Raw genomic sequence first — 18,942 nt, forward strand, 5'->3', positions numbered from 1 at the left:
AAAAAAAAACATTTCTTTCTTGTGATCCATGACAATCAAAGAGTATCAAATTATTAACATAATTAAAAATATCCATTTGAATAAAGCAAAAAAATATCAAGTGTACCTAATTACATAATCACCCATAAGATCATAAAAACATTGTTGTGTTATTTGTGTACCAATGCTCCCTGAGTACGCAGTTGCGTAACTCACAAGGGGTCACCATCCCTGGGGCTCAAAAAAGAAAAACTTTCATTCTTTATATGTGTTTATCAAAATAAAAAATATACGGTGTTAAACAGTATTTCACCCGGCGCTGCGCAGATCGAACCACGTATAACATCAAAGTATCGCGAGACCAATTCGAACGCATGCTTTGCTGTCTGATCACGCGTTAATGAGGCGATCGATTTGCGCAGTGTCATTTAAAGTGGAACACACGTCACAGTTGATGGGCAGCTATGCCAGGAAAGAAACAGGCAGCGGGTTGGCTGGCTCAGAGGCGAAAAAGTCCAACATGAATCCCATGCATTACTTTCAGGTAAGTCAACAAACCTAAAAATCTTTATAGTTTTAGCTACTGACACACCACCAACATGTCATGCTTTAAATAGCAATGCAAGTCATATATTGTTAATTGCTTGCGTTTTGAAGCAGCGGTGATGTACCTGCTTAAGAGATTTGTTTACATCCGTCGTGTGGTGATTTTTAAGGTCTACCCTTCGAAGAACGTTCCTTGAAAGTCCTCAAAAACGTTTCTGGGTTGTCTGAACGTTAAATGAATGTTACACTGCCATTTTTAAACATTTATGACAATGTTTTATTGTTCACACAATGTTTTAAACAACTGTTTTCTATATTTACTTTTTGCTTATATAAATGATAGAGAAACATTGCATTTAACTTTTTTCTGAATGTTCAGTAAAAATATTGCTGTAGAAAACACAATTCACTTATTAGGTTTAGATGTTGATGTTTTGTTTCATTTTAAGTCACAAGTATGGTGATCAGTGTTTGTTTTAGTTTGACTCTTGACATTTTGCTTGCTAGTTTTTCCCTGGTTGCATGAACTTTGTGTATAAAACACATTTGTTATAGTAATGATAAGTTATTAATGATGTTACGTCTAACAGCTGAGATCTAATGCTTGCTTCAAACTCCTAAAGTCCTTGCATTGAACCACTGTTTCAAGGCTTGTACTGTTACGTCATTAGTCATGAGTGTATGTATGAGGCCACCCTTTTTGAACGTTGTCTGAACATTAAAACATGACATTGTCATTCCTTCAACATTCAGACAACCCAGACACGTTCTTAGAACGTCAAGAAAACTGCACACTTTTTATGTTGGCAGAACGTTTTTGGGGACGTTGTGAACTTTCAAGAAACGTTCTTAGAACTTTTTTCTGTTAGCTGGGTTAGCTTGAAGTAACATCATCTGCTAACTGAATCCTTGAGTGTTATTTCATTCAAAACAACTTTATTAAAAAGAGTATAACCATATAACTATTTTATGTAACTGTTTACTTCAAGGTGCAGTAATTCTCAGAAAAATGGTATACTTAAATTTGGATTTAAATGTCACATATTTTGATTTAATTTATTTGACAAAACGTGAAATAAACACATTTGTCAAGGATAACACAATAAAGTTGTGGTAATATGTTATTGTTAAAAATGTATTTTTTTTCCATTGTGGAGCTGTCTGATTGCGGTATTGATGTCATGAGGCGATTGGTTTGCGCAGTGGCAAAACTCTACAAACGTATTTTGTGGTGCTGAAGTAAAAGGACCACACATGCATTATTTTATTTTGATGTTTTTTATTTAATACATGGTCAATGCTGAATGTTGTTACAAAAGCTGCAGTGGCAAAGCTTTAGGAAATAGGCAGTGCCCTAAACACGGACACTATACCCACACTGCCCTGAGTTGGGCAATTAATGCCAACATGCAGTTCCTCCACTGAACACTAGAGGAACTAGAATGATCTCTCTCTCTCTCTCTCTCTCTCTCTCTCTCTCTCTCTCTCTCTCTCTCTCTCTCTCTCTCTCTCTCTCTCTCTCTCTCTCTCTCTCTCTCTCTCTCTCTCTCTCTCTCTCTCTCTCTCTCTCTCTCTCTCTCTCTCTCTCTCTCTCTCTCTCTGACTGCATTTAATCACAACAGTTTAAACAAGAATAAAAAGTAGATTACATGTGGTTGAACCTGTATATGTTCAGCACATTGATGTTAAATCCCTGTAGTGTTAAACTTAAAGCAACACTATGTAGTTTTTTTACCTTTAAATAATGTCTCTAAAATTATTTCAGTGATAGAACAACTTTTAACAGGACAAATTGTACTGTTGCTGCAACCTGAGCAACCTCCTAGCTGCTACAAATACACTCTGAAAGTGGCAGTGGAGGGTAGGAAACACAGCCCCGCCCCTCCCCCTACCTGCAGAAGAGTGTCTGATACCAGGCACTGTTGCGCTTTTCAACCACATGGGGGAGCTGTAAGTCATTTTTACATGGAAACTACATAGTGTTGCTTTAAGAGAAAGAGTTTGAACAGCTAGAATGAAGAATGAGTACAGAATAAAAACAGAAGACATCAGTAATGCACAGAGGAAGTTCATTCATTCCTGTGTTGTTTCTTGCACCTGTTTTATTTTAAACTAATGATAAAGTGAAAGTGTTTACATGTGACAGTTTGAAAATTAAGTTAAATCTATACAATTAATAAAAACGATGCAGGTTCTGGTGTGCACATTACTGATAGTTTAATATATTATTGTAAGTAGAGATGTTATATTGTGAAGGGTAGTGTAGAAATAGGCCACACGCGCACACACACACATGCACAGATCAGGAAGTGCCGTCTTGCTAGTTGGCGGAATTGGTTGCTTGATGTGAGGATGTGTGTGTGTAGTGTAGTGTGTGTTGGTGTGTGTTATTTAAAGATCTGATGACTCTGGTCAGCTGAAACTCTGAACATCACGGATGGACCTCGCCACACAAGTGCAACATGGGATCCAGGATAAAGTAAGATTCACGTTGTCTTCGTCTGCATTCTCTCTGATTCTCTATCTCTCTGTTTGTTCATTTTGTGGTCTCAAGTTTACTTCCTCTTCCTCGCTCTTATTATCGGATGTGAGACTTTTGTACCATATTACCATTTAATAATTATACAACTGTAGTTTATGAAGGTGCCAACACTTAAAAAAGCACTGATGTAGTACCACATGAGAACAGATTGTGAATTTTAAAGAACGACTCACAATTTTATTATGTAAAGAATATTTATTGTCCTATTGTACGGTTTTTAATCATTAACACGTAACATCTTTTTGAGTGGCACCGAATTACGTTACATCAAATATTAAAGCAGGTGCAACGATGGTGCTACGACAACTTTCAGACACATTTTTCTTATGGCTTCTATCCGGTGTCAGGGTTGTTTTAGGATGTATGATGTTCATGCAACAGTGCACCTAACACAATGCACATTTTGGATGTCTCTTATTTAGAAGAAGCATTAATTATAAAAAAAACTCTGACAACCACAAGTGTGCTTTACATTATTGCAACTTGGTTTGGTCTCATGCATTCTGATATGTTTTACATGTACAACAGCCTGCATGTGAGGACCAGAGAGCAGTTTATTTATAAAGTATGAGCATAATTCATATCATTTTAAAAGCTTAAGTTTAGATTTTCTTACTTACCAGCATTTAGTGGTGAGATTATGAATTGTAACCAACAGCTTAGTTCACAGCCCACCCCTCCCTTTTAAAATGCATAGAAAAGCTACGGTAGCCTCCACAGGACAAGCATATCGTTGCCCGAGACAACGTAGTTACAAACGTGCTCTATTAAACAGTTTGCGAAATGGTGATTTCCATATAATGAGACCCACGGTTAAACGTCTCATTCTAAGGTAATAAAAACAAGTTTACATAACATTTTTTATCCAAAGCGGATTCGGAAACAATAAAAGCGATGTGTCATAGGGAGGCATTAGTACAAAAAGGTGCTTATATTTAGCTCATTATGTAAGGTCGTTATACACCACCGATAATATAGTTATATATTGCATTTCTGTCAAGAGATCTTATTAAAATTACACAATGCACCTTTAAATTTCTCTTTTATACCACCAACACACACTGTAAACCTGAACAGTACAATGTACTCAATTGATATTTTATGTGGTTTTCAGTAAAGAGAAAGACTCAATTATGTTAAACATTCATTTATGTTGGAGATTTAGATGAGTTTGCTGTTTTTATTTTTGTGGTTATCATTGTTCAGAAGTGTAGTGCCTTTGCTTAGGCTGTAAGTCAGATGTGTTGCTTTATCATTTAAACAATAATTGTGTGGAGTCAATACCAACACTGAACTCAGTTTCTTCCCACTTACATACACATCGTGTGTTACTGTGACTTGTGCACAAAAAAATAAATTGTAAATCCTACTGAAGGTAAAACAGTGGTTTTAAGAATACTGTACTTAATAATTAAAAACAATGAGATATTAGTTTTTAGGTTGGGATTAATTGTAATTTATAAGTAGTATTTACTTAATTTTTTTTGGTTTACTTAAAAGTTTTGAGTACTCTGAACTTGTTGGGTTTTACAGTGTACTATTTAACCTTAAAATATTTAACCTCTTAAAGAAATTGTTTTTAAGTTCATGAACTTAAACATTAAATTTTTTGAGTTCTACTTACTAATTTGGTTTTACAGAGCACAATAAGATTAACTGTTTGTGTATTTAGACGTGCGACTTAAACTGAACTTGTACCTGGAAGTGCCAGCACAAAAGCTTCTAATCTGAAACGTATTCAACCACATCCTGCTGTATAAATAAAGCACATCTCTCTCATTTAAACTTTACAAGCTATTGAAAACTGATGTCTCATTAAATGTTGACTTGAGTGATGTTGTTATTGTCCTCAGAGATAACCCTGACAAAACCTTCTACTGGTTCTTTCAAGCCTCATCTCCAGTTGCACGAGATCAAGGTGGGTACATACCGACACACGCATGCCTACAGGTCTTTTCTCAGAATGACTTACTTCCTGTCATGTGACTGAAGCAGAAAAACCACACAGCTAATACTCTCATCAAATAGAGAAAGCAAGGGAACTACTGTAGTAGTTAGTGTGCTACAATCTCCTGACAGACTGAAGATAGTTAACACACGTACAGACTAAGAGTCGAGAGAAAGAGAGAGAGAGAGAGAAAGAGAGAGAAATGAGACGAACTCAGGTCTGAGGTCTGGATTTAGAAACCAGGCTGAATTTAACTGGTTAGAATTTGGCCTTCCTTTAACCACATCCTCTCTATGGTTCTGTGTTTGTGTTTTCTCTTTATCTGAATAGACCCTGATGTGTTGTTCCAGTTCCCAGAGGACTTCAGTGATGAGGTTGGTCCTCTAGACACAGTGTGTTCATACTAACAAATCAGACGTTTTTTAAGCATTGCTAATAACAAAATGTATTCCAAAAATTGTAAATAAATAATAGAAAGTGCATGTATATAGAAACATGTCCCAGATGCATTACTGCTGGAGTTGGATTATGTGTCATGCATGCATATATATATATATATATATATATATATATATATATATATATATATATATATATATATATATATATATATATATATATATATATATATATATATATATATATATATATATATATATATATATATATATATGCATGCATATATATATATATATATATATATATGCATGCATGCATGACACATAATCCAACTCCAGCATTAATGCATCTGGGACATGTTTCTGTTAATGAGTATTGCAAAGAAAAATAATTGAGTCTTCATGAAAATCCATCAAAATGCTGCTCTTCCCCTGATCTGAATTTTATTTTTATGACATTTTGTTAATGTTAACCAACAGCTAAATTGCTATTAATCATTTTAAGTGATCATGTAGCAATGTCTTGTTTGGGTCTCGCAAACAGTTAACACATTGATTTAATGCCAGTTCCAACGCTATCTCATGGCAATTTTTACGTATTGTATGAGGTGCCTAATTCGTATGAATTGGTACAACCACATTTGTACATTTTTGTACAATTTGCCTTTACCCCTTTGACGGTGCGGTTTCGTTATTGGTTTTTCTTTTACTTTTGTATGTTTTTGCATAATTAACTTTGTACGAATTCTTATGAATTAGCCAACTTGTAAACTATGTACGAATTTTCGTGAGATCAGGCTGCCAGTTTATGCAATAAAGTTTATAGCAATAATTGTGATTAATAAATTGAATTAAACTACCACTCAGTGTAAGATTTGTGTTACGGCTGCCCTAAACTATAACTATAAGTATTACCAAAATCATTTGTTTATGTTTGTGTAACGGTTAGTGCAGCAGTATGTGTAAGCTCTTTAGTCACACTAGTTTTTCTAATGCTAAAATATAATTGCAGCGGCTATTTCTACTAAGTGAAAATAGCGATATATTTTATTTACCATAATTGACTGTATCAGTATTTTCTTAGTGATATGCTATGTACAGTAGCTTAAAATAATGTATTCTTTTTACACCACGTAAAAGTAGCAGTTATTTGCATTAAATGTACTGGTAAATAGTAATTAGATGATACCTGTATTGTCAGATACTATTGGCACCTTAGTAATTTTGTACATTAACAGGATGCAGGATGACTTTCTCGATGTGTGCCGCGCTTTCAATAAAATCGATAAGAGGCGTTCCTAATTCTGTTTGTCATAAGCAAACGTGTACCATCCACTCCTGTAACTGACGAGAGACGAGAACGTCACCTCTGAGTTGATGTTAACTCTTTCCCTGCTAGCATTAAAAAAAGTTTAGAGCAAGCGTCAGCATTTTTTTATGATTTTCACAAAAGTTTAATGCCTTCCAGAAAATTTTCTTATTTAAATATATAAACAACATAAAATATATCAAATAAAAGAACAGACCCTCTGCTTAAAAAAAAAGAGTTTAATCCTACCTTTATTTGTTCTCTTTTTATCACCTCTCAGGATTCTTCAAAAATACCAATTTTTTTAGAGATAATTGCATTTTTGTAAAGGACTTTTTATAGAGATCAGATTCAGAGCGGTAATCAAAACATACGCAGAGTTTGAACTGTTTGACGTAAGTGGTTGCTTTCGGGTTTTATAAGTTTGGTTCATAATCTGGTGGATAGTAGCGGAAATACGGATGCCGGAAAAACTTGTCATTGGCTGGGAAGCATTTTCTCTTAATTGACGAGTTATCTCATCAATGGACGAGAAAAGGGTTTAAAAGAGTTTGCACAGAAAGAGATTAAATAATGGTTAGTGATATTTTTTTTGATGTTCTCATACAGGAATCTCTGCGGTCCTTGCCACGTTTCTGCTTTCCATATGACATAGAGAGGTGAAATTTATTCTTATTTACACATTCATATGTATATATATTTCTCAGGTGTTTTTATTAAAAGTGCTTTCAAGCTATACATTTTATCTATATATGTGTTGATGTGTCTATGAATCCAACCCATAACCTGCTTAAACAATGCACTACGAAGTGAGTTATAGAGACACCAACTCATTCACTCACTTTACGGTATTTGAATGAAAGTATGATTTATAAAATTGTATTTTAATGATCAATTTATTGATTGATTGACAGGGTGAAGGACACCATTGCCGTGCAGCACTTTACATTTGTCTTGACTGATCTGGAGGGATGTCAACGTTTTGGATTCTGCAGACTCACGTCCAGCTCCCAGACATGCTTGTGTATACTCAGGTCTAAACTCATCACTATTAATGCTATTTTTCACAAAGATAAAGATTCGACATATTCATTACGTCTAGACAGCAGATGACTCTGGGCCGGATCCATGCCAAAGTCAGCAGCTTCCGTGTAGATCTGGCCCGGAGTCGTCTGCTGTCTGAGAGGTCTCTCCTGAATCGATTCTGATATGTCCTTAAATGTTAAGCATTACCAACATCATCAGAACTTAGTTGAAACTCAATAAGTATAAACTTAAAAAGTGTTAGCATGTGCTCTTGAATGCATGATCTTTAAACACATAATTTGTCCACAACAGTTATTTGCCTTGGTTTGAAGTCTTTTACAAACTTCTGAATAACCTAGCAGACTACATGACTAAAGGACAGGTAAGATTTTGACTGATTTCTATATTTAAATCCTTTCCACACTGTTTATGTTGGCATCAAATACATTTGTTTACTACTCTGACAGACCAATGAGATGAAAGAACTTCTGACTCTACTCCACAACCACCCTGTACCGCCTGCTAATGGATCCATCACTTTGCAGATGGTAAGTGCTCATTGGCTGGTGGTAGTTCCATTTATGACATCACATGTAATGTCACAATCAAGTTCATGTGTTCTTTACTGAGGGAGGGAACATACAAATCAGAAGAGAGATGCCTGGCATCTGTGGACACACCCCTAATGGGGAGGAGTCAGAGGGGGTGAGTCCCTGACCAGAGTAAAACCATTTGACCGGACTAAACCTTCACTAAACCCCAAATACTAAACCGATACGTGTTAACCTAGTTTATGTCTTCATACTAAACACAATATTCATTAATGCAATGTTTATATTAAAACTAACCCTCAGTGGACCACAAACCAAACTAAAACACTAACATTAGTGAAAATTGACTTAGGTCTATGTGCTTGGACATCAAGTATTCACCAAGCACGGAATATTTTGTTCATCTAAGTCAATCATATTCCCTCAATTAAAGTCTTCTTTCATGTGCTTCAATATGCAGTCGCCAGTCCATATGTGCCACATTGTTTGGCTTCTATTCATTTTAATTCTAACTGTGGAACGTTGTTTCCTTCCACAAGATCCCATACTTCATTGCTCCAGATCCCAAAGCCCTGCCCTCTATTCCAGAGAGTGTGAGTCAATCCATCCACCCATCTATCTCTGTCTGTCTGTCTGTCTGTCTGTTTGTTTACTCATGTATCCATCCATCCAACTATCTATCCATTCATCCATCCATCTGTCTGTCTTTTTGTCCTGTCATCCACCCATCCATCTGTCTGCCAATCCGTCCAGCTATACGCCCATCCATTCATCCGTCTTTTTGTCCAATCATCCACCCATCTATTTGGGTGATTTTCACGAAAACTTGGTTTTAAAAATGTCAAGCATGAAAATGTAAAAATTGCTTAAATTTACTTTTTTTCCCACCAGACATTGAAAAACAAAGTCTGGAGTAAATGGGAACATTAATTTAAAAACGTTTTCTTATCATTTAACACTTTTTGTAACATAATTTAAAAAATTAGTCCTAAAAATGTCATTACCGCAACAGTCAGAAAACATCAACACTGACATATTTTTCAAAATGACATGACAAACCTGAAAGAACATAATTTGGAGATTCTGCACATGCATTTAAAATCAAATTATAATGCTTCTATTAATTAAATTAACATTTAATAAGCATCTGTTGCGGTAATGATAATCAAAATGTCGTGTAAGCATTCTGACAAGACAATATTTCAAATTAACTGTAAAAAAATGATCTTACCTGGTAGCCATCTTGAAGTAACTGGTCCATGTGCTTGGTCACTCAAAATCAAACTTTAATAAAATTCTGTATGTGTGCTTAAACTGTTCTCAAAAAGTGTTGCGGAGGATGAGAACATCAGGCATGGACACATCATTTTCCTAATTTTTCTTCATTATTATTATTATAATACATGAATATTCAGTAAATATTTTTTCTGTCATCTAAAGTAGTCTAGCAAAACATCCATTTATTTTTTTTCTTAATATTTTTTTGTTAATTTGATTACATTACAACATAACGCATGTTCAAACACAGCCGGACACATTGCGGTAATGAGAATTTCAGCAGAAAATGAGATAAAATTTACAATTATAAATTCTTATGTTGAAATCACACATTGTGCAAGGTAGAACACAGTATTGTGTTAATTCTGATGCTTTTTAATGTTACTATATTACACATTTTAAAGCTAAAATCATTAGTGCCGTGGTGTTTCAATGGTTTCATGAGAATCACCCATTTACCTATCCATCTATTCATCTATATGTTCATCCATCCGTCTGTCTGTTTGTTCACTCATCCATCCATCCGTCCGTCCATCCATCCATCCATCCATCCATCCGTCTGTCTTTTTCTTAATCGTCCACCCATCCATCCATCCATCCATCCATCCGTCTGTCTTTTTTTTAATCGTCCACCCATCCATCCATCCATCCATCCGTCTGTCTTTTTCTTAATCGTCCACCCATCCATCCGTCTGTCTTTTTTTAATCGTCCACCCATCCATCCATCCATCCATCCATCCGTCTGTCTTTTTTTAATCGTCCATCCATCCATCCGTCGGTCTTTTTTTTTAATCGTCCATCCATCCATCCATCTGTCTTTTTTTTAATCATCCATCCATCCGTCCGTCTGTCTTTTTTTATGGTCCACCCATCCATCCATTCATCCGTCTGTCTTCTTTTTAATCGTCCATCCATCCATCTGTCTGTCTTTTTTTTTAATCATCCACCCATCCATCCATCCATCCGTCCGTCTGTCTTTTTTTATGGTCCACCCATCCATCTGTTTGTCCAATTATCCACCTATTCATCTGTCTGTCTGTCAATCTGTCCAGTCATGCACCTATCCATCTCTGTCTGTCTTTTTGTTCACTCATGCATCCAGCCATCCATTTGTTTGCCTATTTGTCCAATCATCCATCTATCCATCCATCTGTCCATCCCTCCTATCAACTATCAACCCATAATATTATTATATTTTAATGTCGATTCCTTTTTTGTAATGTGTGCATGTTTCAGAGGAACCTGACTGAGCTGGTGGTTGCAGTGGACGTAGGAAATCTCCTGCAGCTCTACGCCAGCATGCTGTTTGAGAGACGCATCCTCATCTACTGCAGCAAACTCAGCACTGTGAGTTTTGTCAATTAAACCTCTAAAAAAGTGATTTGATTTCACCCAGAAAACAACCAACCAAAGCCTACCAGCGTTTACACTTGTCGACCATACAAAAATACATCATCAGCAACAGTTCACATCACATTGCATCACGCCGTTGAAGCATTTTTGCGTTTACTGTACTTGTTGTTTTTTATAATGCGTGGTCAGAACCTTACGCAACACTAAAGATGGACAATTCAAATTTGTGCAAAATTGATATTGTGTGTTTTTGTTCAGCTGACGGCCTGTGTACATGCGTGTAATGGGATGCTCTTCCCTATGTACTGGCAACACATCTTCATTCCTGTTCTTCCACCCCATCTGCTGGATTACTGCTGGTGAGAACACACACAATGCATTCACCATGAGCTCATCCTTTGTGAACACCTCTAAATGTGTCTCATGGTCATTACAATTCGTCCTCTTTGATCTCAACAGTGCTCCGATGCCGTACCTCATTGGAGTTCATTCCAGCCTGGCCGAGGTACTAAAACCCTCAGGATGCTTTTTCTCTTATGCAGAAACGTTATAACACAAATGTATTTATTATGGTCTGTTCTGTGTATGATAGAGAGTAAAGAGTCGAGCTTTGGAGGATGTAGTCATTCTAAATGTGGACACAAACACCTTAGAGTCGCCCTATCAGGACCTTAAAAAGATCCCTGCTGACGTGGTGAGACCGGCTTACATTTACATTCATGAATTTGGCTTTTACAGCACATCGTATATTTTTATCAGTATGTATTTTTGAACCCATGGTCTTTTGCGCTACTAATGCAATGCTTTACCACTGAGCTATAAAGGTTTACCATTTAATAGGAAATTCTGGATTTTAAAAAAATGGCTCCGCTTTGATTCATCAGTGTGAATTTGTAGTGAATTGGCCACGCCAGCACAGTATTGAAAGGTCACCCAAAAATGTCCTCTTGCTGTGCTAAACCTGAATGAGATTCTTTATTATGATGAACAGAAAATAAGATATTTTAATAAATGATGGTAGCTGCCGTAACCATTGATTTACATAGTAAGATAAACAAATACTATACTGTCAAATGTGTGCTTACCATCAATTATTAAAATATCTTCTTTTGTGAATAAAGAAAATCATATAGGTTTTGCACAACATGGAGCTAAATAAATTATGTCTGAATTTGAACTGAACTATGCCTTTAAAGGTGCAGTGTGTAAATTTTATCAGCATCTAGTGGTGAAGTTGCAAATTGCAACCAACGACTCAGTTCACTGCACAACCCTCGCTTTTAAAATGCATAAAGAAGCAACGATAGCCACCACCAGACAAACATTTCATCATCAGAGACAACTTAGTGAAAAAGTTTGTCCATTAAGGGCTTCTATAGAAACACCGTGGCACAAAATGGCGACCTCCATGTAAGGGGACCCTCGATGTATGGAGATAAAAATGTCTCATTCTAAGGTTATAAAAACATAACGGTTCATTATAAAAGGTCTTTATACACCACTGATAATATTGTTTAGTATATTATTTTTCATTTCTTTCAAGAGACCCTTCTAAAAATTACACACTGCACCTTTAAATTGGACAGGAAAATAAATTTACTTCATTGCAAGGCAACAGAATTCACTACAGTTTGAGAGAGAGAAAACTTAAAGTCTAAAAAAAATGTTTTGTACGGTTTCTATCACCTTTTTTGAAACGAAACTTTTCAACACACATGTAAAATTAATTGCATATTTTAAACAATAAAATTCAAATATAAATCTACATCTTTTACAGGAATTTCTTTGAATTTCATTTCAATAAAATTCCACTTCCACGATTTATACTTCTACATCCTGTTTGCTACCTCAATTCACGAACTGAATTCTCAATCCTTTTCTGAATGACACCAAACCACAAACCAATCTGCATTAAACGGGATATTCTTCAGGCTAACAAGTTGTTTTTGTGTATACTGTAGGTGGCAGGACTGAAGGTCAGGTTAAAGAAACAGGCTGCGTTGGTGGGTTCAGGGGTCTCTCGTTCTTTTCTCAGATCTCAAGCTCTGCTGTTCGGAGGCTACAGAGATGCTTTACAATATCCGGATGTGAGTAACACACATTACACAAAGAATCTTACCTTCATTTTCTAAAATGTCATGCTCACAAATAATGTCTCCTGTGTGACTTGAAGGAAGGGCCGGTGGTGTTCTGTAAGGAGATATTTCTCAATCACAAGTCTCAAAGTATGAAGGAGTTTTTGGAAAGCGCTGTACACCTGCAGTGTTTTAAAGAGGTATTGCAAACACACATAAGTTAAGATTTATTTGGTGCACTGCTACTAAACAAAGAACGTTTTCGGATATTAAATCGACAAGAAATTTCATCATTTACCCATCTTGCTGAACACAGAGGAAGCAATGTTTTTAACCAAACCGTTTGACTTCCATAGTAGTATTTTTTTCTCTTATGGAAGTCAATGGTGCTTTTGGTTCTTGGTACAGATTTCTTACTTTGTGTTCAGCAGAACAAAGACATTTATACGGGTTTGTAACAACATGAGGGTAAGTAAATGATGACAGGACTTTCATTTTTGGGTGAACTATCCCATTGAGATGAGTACATTTTGGATTAACTATACCTTTATTGTTCAAGTAGCTTGTAACTTGGCACACACTGAAGTAGTTTTCCCAGCATTGCTCTATACTATTACATAAATAAATATATAGAAAGACCATAAATGAAATAAAATCATATTGTCAGTTTATTGATGGACGGCTGGAAATGCTGAACCAGGAAAAAGAGCCCGATGATGTGTTCGAAGAAGAGATTCTGCATTGCGGAGCCTCGCAAGGTGATTCTTTACCTTTACTTTATGTGTGTGTAATAAAACATTTACATATTTCAGCGCTGTATCTAAATCATTAAATTATCCTTACGCCTGCAATCTTTCCCAGGTGGTTCTAAATTATATCGCCAATGGGTTGGAAATTTAAAGGTATGCTATATTCTGACAGTCATGATAAACTATAGCACAATACTTCTCTTTTTATTTACAGTATACAGTATGTTTACTGTTCACAGAATTGTTTAGTATATGACATACTGTAGATATTGTATCCCACAATGCAGTTCCCTACTTTTCTCATTAGGTGTGTTCAACTTTATGTGACACTACAGGCTGATCGGCATATGACACCGAGGCATTGTAAAAATGTATTCAAAAGCATACTGAGCACTAAAGAGCCGTTCACACTTTAACGATAACTATCATGTTAAGTATAACGATTTATATTAGCATTCACACCACTGGACGATAGCAATAACTTTATGCGAATTTGCTCAAGAGGCGCAGTACTTGCGCAAATCATTTACTTTCAATAGCATTAACTAATATTGCATATTTCCTTTCATAAAAGCATTTGTAATTGTTCACGTCATTAAATGTTATAGTGGTGTGAACTCTAATGTTCTCTATAATCTATAAAATGCTATATTTTTTATTATGTGAACAGCCCTTAAATCCCTTTGGTCATGGCGCTTCGATGTCATATCGGTCTGTGCGGTGCCATGTGGAGTCAAACATACATACCGTCTGATTTGACTGATGAAAGATATTTCTAACTCAGAATTTGATAAAAAAAAAAAGCTTAATAAAAAATTCCTATTTTCTACAACATCCGGACACAGTGCCCTTAATTTAACATGCAATGTGGGTAGAGGTCATGTGACAATAATGCATCACTGCATTCTGAACACAGCCTCTTTTGCTCTTCACAGAAAGGGGGTGGAGCCTTGATTGTGACATGCAAGTCTACAGCTAATAAAGCAGTGAGCATTTTTATTAATTTTATTGATTCGTAACATGGCGTTGAGCTATATTTAATATTACCTGAACGTTTTCTGTCGATTTCTTAAAGCGGATTTATTGATTTTTCTCTCTCGTTCAGACCAAATATCACAGCAAATTTGGACTGAGAAACCTTTTGTCGTCAAAGGTAAGTTTATATTATTATTATAATGTGGATGCAGATAATTCTGTATGTTATACACTATATTAATGTGTGTTTGTATTTGATCTCAGGAGCAAACTGAAAATCACATGCTGCAGAGGGGAGGGTCTGTTTGTGGACCGCATACGTATCGCCGCATCCAATCAGATTGCCTTCAGAACCGTCTACCAATCACACAGCACTTTGGAAGGGTGAGTGACATCTGCAAACGTACCCGAAACTGTTGTGATAAAGTCTTTATTGTAATATTGCAAAATTAAAGCTATTTGTGGACATGAATTAAAATCATACAATTCCTCCACCTAGTCAATCTGAGTACTTTTTAATATGATTTGTTACGTTTACATTTCCTTCGTTTTCAGTCTCGACCACGCCGACCCGCGCGCAAGCATACCAGCAATCAAAATGAGCGACAGATGCAGAACATCCACAGCACCTGTGACGACAAGTGAGAATAAAAATCAATCTCATGTATCACTACCATTACATACAACTTTTATTAAAGAGGACATGTCAATTGGGTCCCCAGTACTTCTATCAACCTAGAAAATGTGAAAAAGATCAACCTAGTAACTTAGTTTTGGTAAACCATTCTTTGCAAGCACATGAAAAAAAATAGGTAATTGAAATTTGGCACCCCCTGCGATGTCAAAAGGGGATCTTATTATAATAATACCGCCCCTTAATCTGCACTATCCAACCATGGCACTGCCGTTTAGTGCAGAGAAAAAGAGAGAGAAAACAATAATTGTCAGAACAATTGAGTTTCAATTTCAACAAACCAGCATTATGGCGATCAGTGTTTGCATTTTATCTGCTTAATTTGCATTTTAAAGGATACACCCCAAAACAGCAAATTTTTGCTCACACATACAAAGCGTCAATTTTAACATGTTATAATAAATTATCTGTTGGATATTTTGAGCTAAAACTTCACATATGTATTTTGGGGACACCAAAAAAATATTTTACATCTTAATAAAAGTCTCATAATATGACCCCTTTAAATGTGAAAATGTGTTTGCAGTACAACAGAGGAGCCTGAGCAGTGTTCTGGATCTAGTGAGTTACAAGACGACGATGATCTTTCGCTCATGGCTGACCCAGAAGAGATGGATCTGCTCGGAGAGATCTTCGACACTTTGAGCGCGCAGAGCTCCAGAGAACCGGGCTTACTGTACAGCACTCGCAGTCTGGACCTCTTCAGCTCAGATAGCACTGACTTCATCTCACGTGTAAGACCTGTGCGCCCTTTTACTCCATCTCACACACATTCTCATGCACACACTCTCACCGGTCCCATTTCTTTTTCAGAGGAGTCTGACCACACCCAGTCAGGAGAGTCTAAGTCCTTCTGTTGGAAACAGTGGAAGTCTCATGAGCTGGGAGGAGGAGCTAGAGGAGCGTCCGCACTATCAGAGGGAGGAGCCTGTTGTCCTGATTGACAGAGAGAATGAGCTTAATGAATCAGAGATGAGCTTCAAGGATTTAGGGGAAAGCCTGTGTTCAGATGTACAAAGTTTAGGAGATGCTGAACTGGATTGTAAAGAGGTGCTAGATGATCGCTGCTTGCCACAAGTAAATGGAACGATAGATGAATTTGAGGAAAGTTTAGATACTGGGACAACGACTGGAGAGAGGCCAGAAACAGAGACACAAGTAGACAATGAAGAACGAAGGACAAAAGAAGATGTTGAAGAAAATCAAAATGAGGGTACACCAATAAATGACTTGAGTTCTTCAGAGCACACAGAGGAGCCAATTCAAACAATTCAAGAACCTACTGATGGAGAAATAATTTCCCCCGTGTCTGTCAATATAGATGAGATCTCCGATAAAGCAGCAGATGAAGTAAAGCTTGACTCGTCATCTCATAGCGTGTCGCCCACCGTAGCTCAGCTCTCACAGGCCAAGCCCTTTAATGTTTCCAGTACTAGTTTCAGAGGTCAGGAAAAATCATGGAGGACTCCTCTCAGAAGTCACAACATCTACGCAGCATCCAGCAAGCCAGCAGTGGGCATCCAGACAGATGAACAAAGTTCAAAATACACTCCAAAGCAGTTGCCAGTTGAAGAGGAAGACAAGGTACCCATTAAAGTCTCAGAGCTGAAGAAGAGATTTGAACACATCAAGCCATCATAAAACAAGTGTATCGGTTAAATGTTGCTATAAAGAACTAAATGACTTTTATTGCATTGCAACTTCAAACTAAATGAATCCCATGCTTCCCCCAAATTACCTTTTTACTTTCATAATGTCAAACAAATGGCATTGGATATGACTCCATCATTCAGATATGATAATGCAATAGCAGAGTTTGCAGTGGTATGTTGAGGGCTCCGCCCTTCTTTAGTCACCATCAGCACCGATTGGCTGAAACTTCAGTGGCATTGATGACATCAGCCAAAATGTAAGGTGGAGTAAGTTATGATACATTACAGACATTTATTTCTTATGCACAATATGAACTGATGAATTGTGTACAGTAATGTCAGAGCAATTAATTTAGATTATATGTTTACAAGTAAATGCTACTGAACTCAAACGAATAAAATGCTTCCAACCCAATCTGACCAAATATCTGTAATCATTTATAAAAAGCTTATCAGACAGGGCAAAGACTGAAAACACCAAACAAACATTGACGCAACTAAATCATGAGACAAACCTCCAAATCATCCACAAAATCGAGGTCATTTACATAAAGATGCGTTTTAATGAATCATCCGTGATTACACATTGTTTTGATCAATATAATTTTAAATTAAGTCACAGAAAATTTGTTACAACAAAACAAATTGCAAAAATACAAAGTGCAAAATACAGTGTATACATTTCAGTGTAGTGTTTTAGTTATTTTTTTATATTTACAGTATTTACTAAGACAATTGTAAACGTATACAAGCTGCCATGTATGCAGTGCAGACTCCTTCAAAATCCACCTTAAGTAAGTAAATATGAACAAGTACATGTTAAGCAAACAAAAGTTAAACTTTTACCATATTTATCATATTAGTGTACATAATTTCGCCTTAACTTATAAATACATTTGCAAACAGTTTCAGGTATCTTAAGCGTGTTACCGAAGTCTCACATGAATTCATTTATCAATGGATTTGATCTTTTACAGTTTAAATATACAGTAGTCCTTCAACTCAGTCAAAAGTGTTGAATAAATACCAACCACCGCTTAAAATGTTCTCCAAAAAGACTCTGTGAAAGCATTATCTGAACCCTCACCTGCCAGGAAGACCTTCACAGACAAGCTACATATGATATGATGCTGAACCTGTGTGTCATCTTAACCTAAACCAGACCAGGTTTCAGATCTTGAACGCCATGATCTCACATTAGCATCGTTTCTGTGCTCATATCAGTCTTTCCTCTTTGGGCAGAGGGATGGCAAGTCTGGGTTTCTCCGGGCCGTGGTTTTTGGCTTGTTTTTGCTCCTCGGCACTGGGCTGGTAGCTCCCTTCCATCTGCCTCTTACGGATAACACACGAGAACAGAACCACAACCAGAACCAAAAGGACCGTCACCGCCAGAAGCGAACCCGATGCGCTCTCCAAAGACATGATGCTCTACAGTTACACATAAACAAGCATAGGCCTGTGAATGTCTGTGTGTTCTGAGGGCGTGTTTGTTAAACAGGACACAAGATGTGAGCAAACATGTATGCACGAAAAGTTGGAGTATCCGATTAAATGCGACTTCATCGATCTATGTGGTTCTGCGTGCTCCTCTTGTGCATTTTGGGGAACTTTAACCTAGCGGAAGGAAGGAAGGCGGAAGTCAGACATGCTAAACCTGCACACAGATGAGAAGATAAACTAAAAAGGCTTTAGTGTTTCGGCTGTGGACTAAGGGGGTTAATTATTAGTTTGGGAAAATACCACAGATAAAATGGTCTCTTCTATACAAAAGGGATCATTGTGACAAAACATTGTGTCTTTACAAAAAAGTACAGTAAAAATGCTATTCGAAACGAATATTTGAAAAGATGGATGATAGTTGATTTGA

General features: G+C 36.6%; 1 protein-coding gene across 6 annotated transcripts; it reads left to right on the forward strand.

Annotated features, from left to right (window-relative positions):
• Positions 1-81: 81 nt before the first annotated feature.
• Positions 82-17,490, forward strand: dennd1c (DENN domain containing 1C). Of its 6 annotated transcripts, none has more exons than XM_055204104.2 (24): positions 82-523; positions 2,923-3,004; positions 4,921-4,985; positions 5,346-5,389; positions 7,332-7,381; positions 7,637-7,756; positions 8,061-8,130; positions 8,216-8,296; positions 8,379-8,453; positions 8,839-8,892; positions 10,814-10,924; positions 11,189-11,289; positions 11,390-11,435; positions 11,523-11,624; positions 12,892-13,017; positions 13,104-13,205; positions 13,673-13,763; positions 13,867-13,907; positions 14,690-14,740; positions 14,860-14,907; positions 14,994-15,113; positions 15,285-15,370; positions 15,950-16,157; positions 16,237-17,490. In XM_055204104.2, exons 2-24 carry the CDS (start codon positions 2,988-2,990, stop codon positions 17,062-17,064), a joined length of 2,637 nt encoding a protein of 878 aa, XP_055060079.2. In that variant the 5' UTR covers positions 82-523; positions 2,923-2,987; the 3' UTR covers positions 17,065-17,490. The 6 variants fall into 6 exon arrangements, with proteins under 6 accessions (XP_055060079.2, XP_055060078.2, XP_073716224.1 ...); XM_055204103.2 differs by having other exon boundaries at positions 234-523; positions 2,892-3,004; XM_073860123.1 differs by lacking the exon at positions 82-523 and having other exon boundaries at positions 2,516-3,004.
• Positions 17,491-18,942: the final 1,452 nt, after the last annotated feature.

This window comes from Misgurnus anguillicaudatus, chromosome 3 (genome assembly GCF_027580225.2).
Source record: "Misgurnus anguillicaudatus chromosome 3, ASM2758022v2, whole genome shotgun sequence".
NCBI lineage: Eukaryota > Metazoa > Chordata > Actinopteri > Cypriniformes > Cobitidae > Misgurnus > Misgurnus anguillicaudatus.

What these genes read in the sequence shown, in the direction of transcription:
- dennd1c (XM_055204104.2), top strand. An exon ending in ACATGCTTGTGTATACTCAG is followed by an intron (nt 7,757 to 8,060) that starts GTCTAAACTCAT and finishes TGTCCACAACAG; the next exon opens with TTATTTGCCTTGGTTTGAAG. An exon ending in GCATTGCGGAGCCTCGCAAG is followed by an intron (nt 13,764 to 13,866) that starts GTGATTCTTTAC and finishes AATCTTTCCCAG; the next exon opens with GTGGTTCTAAATTATATCGC.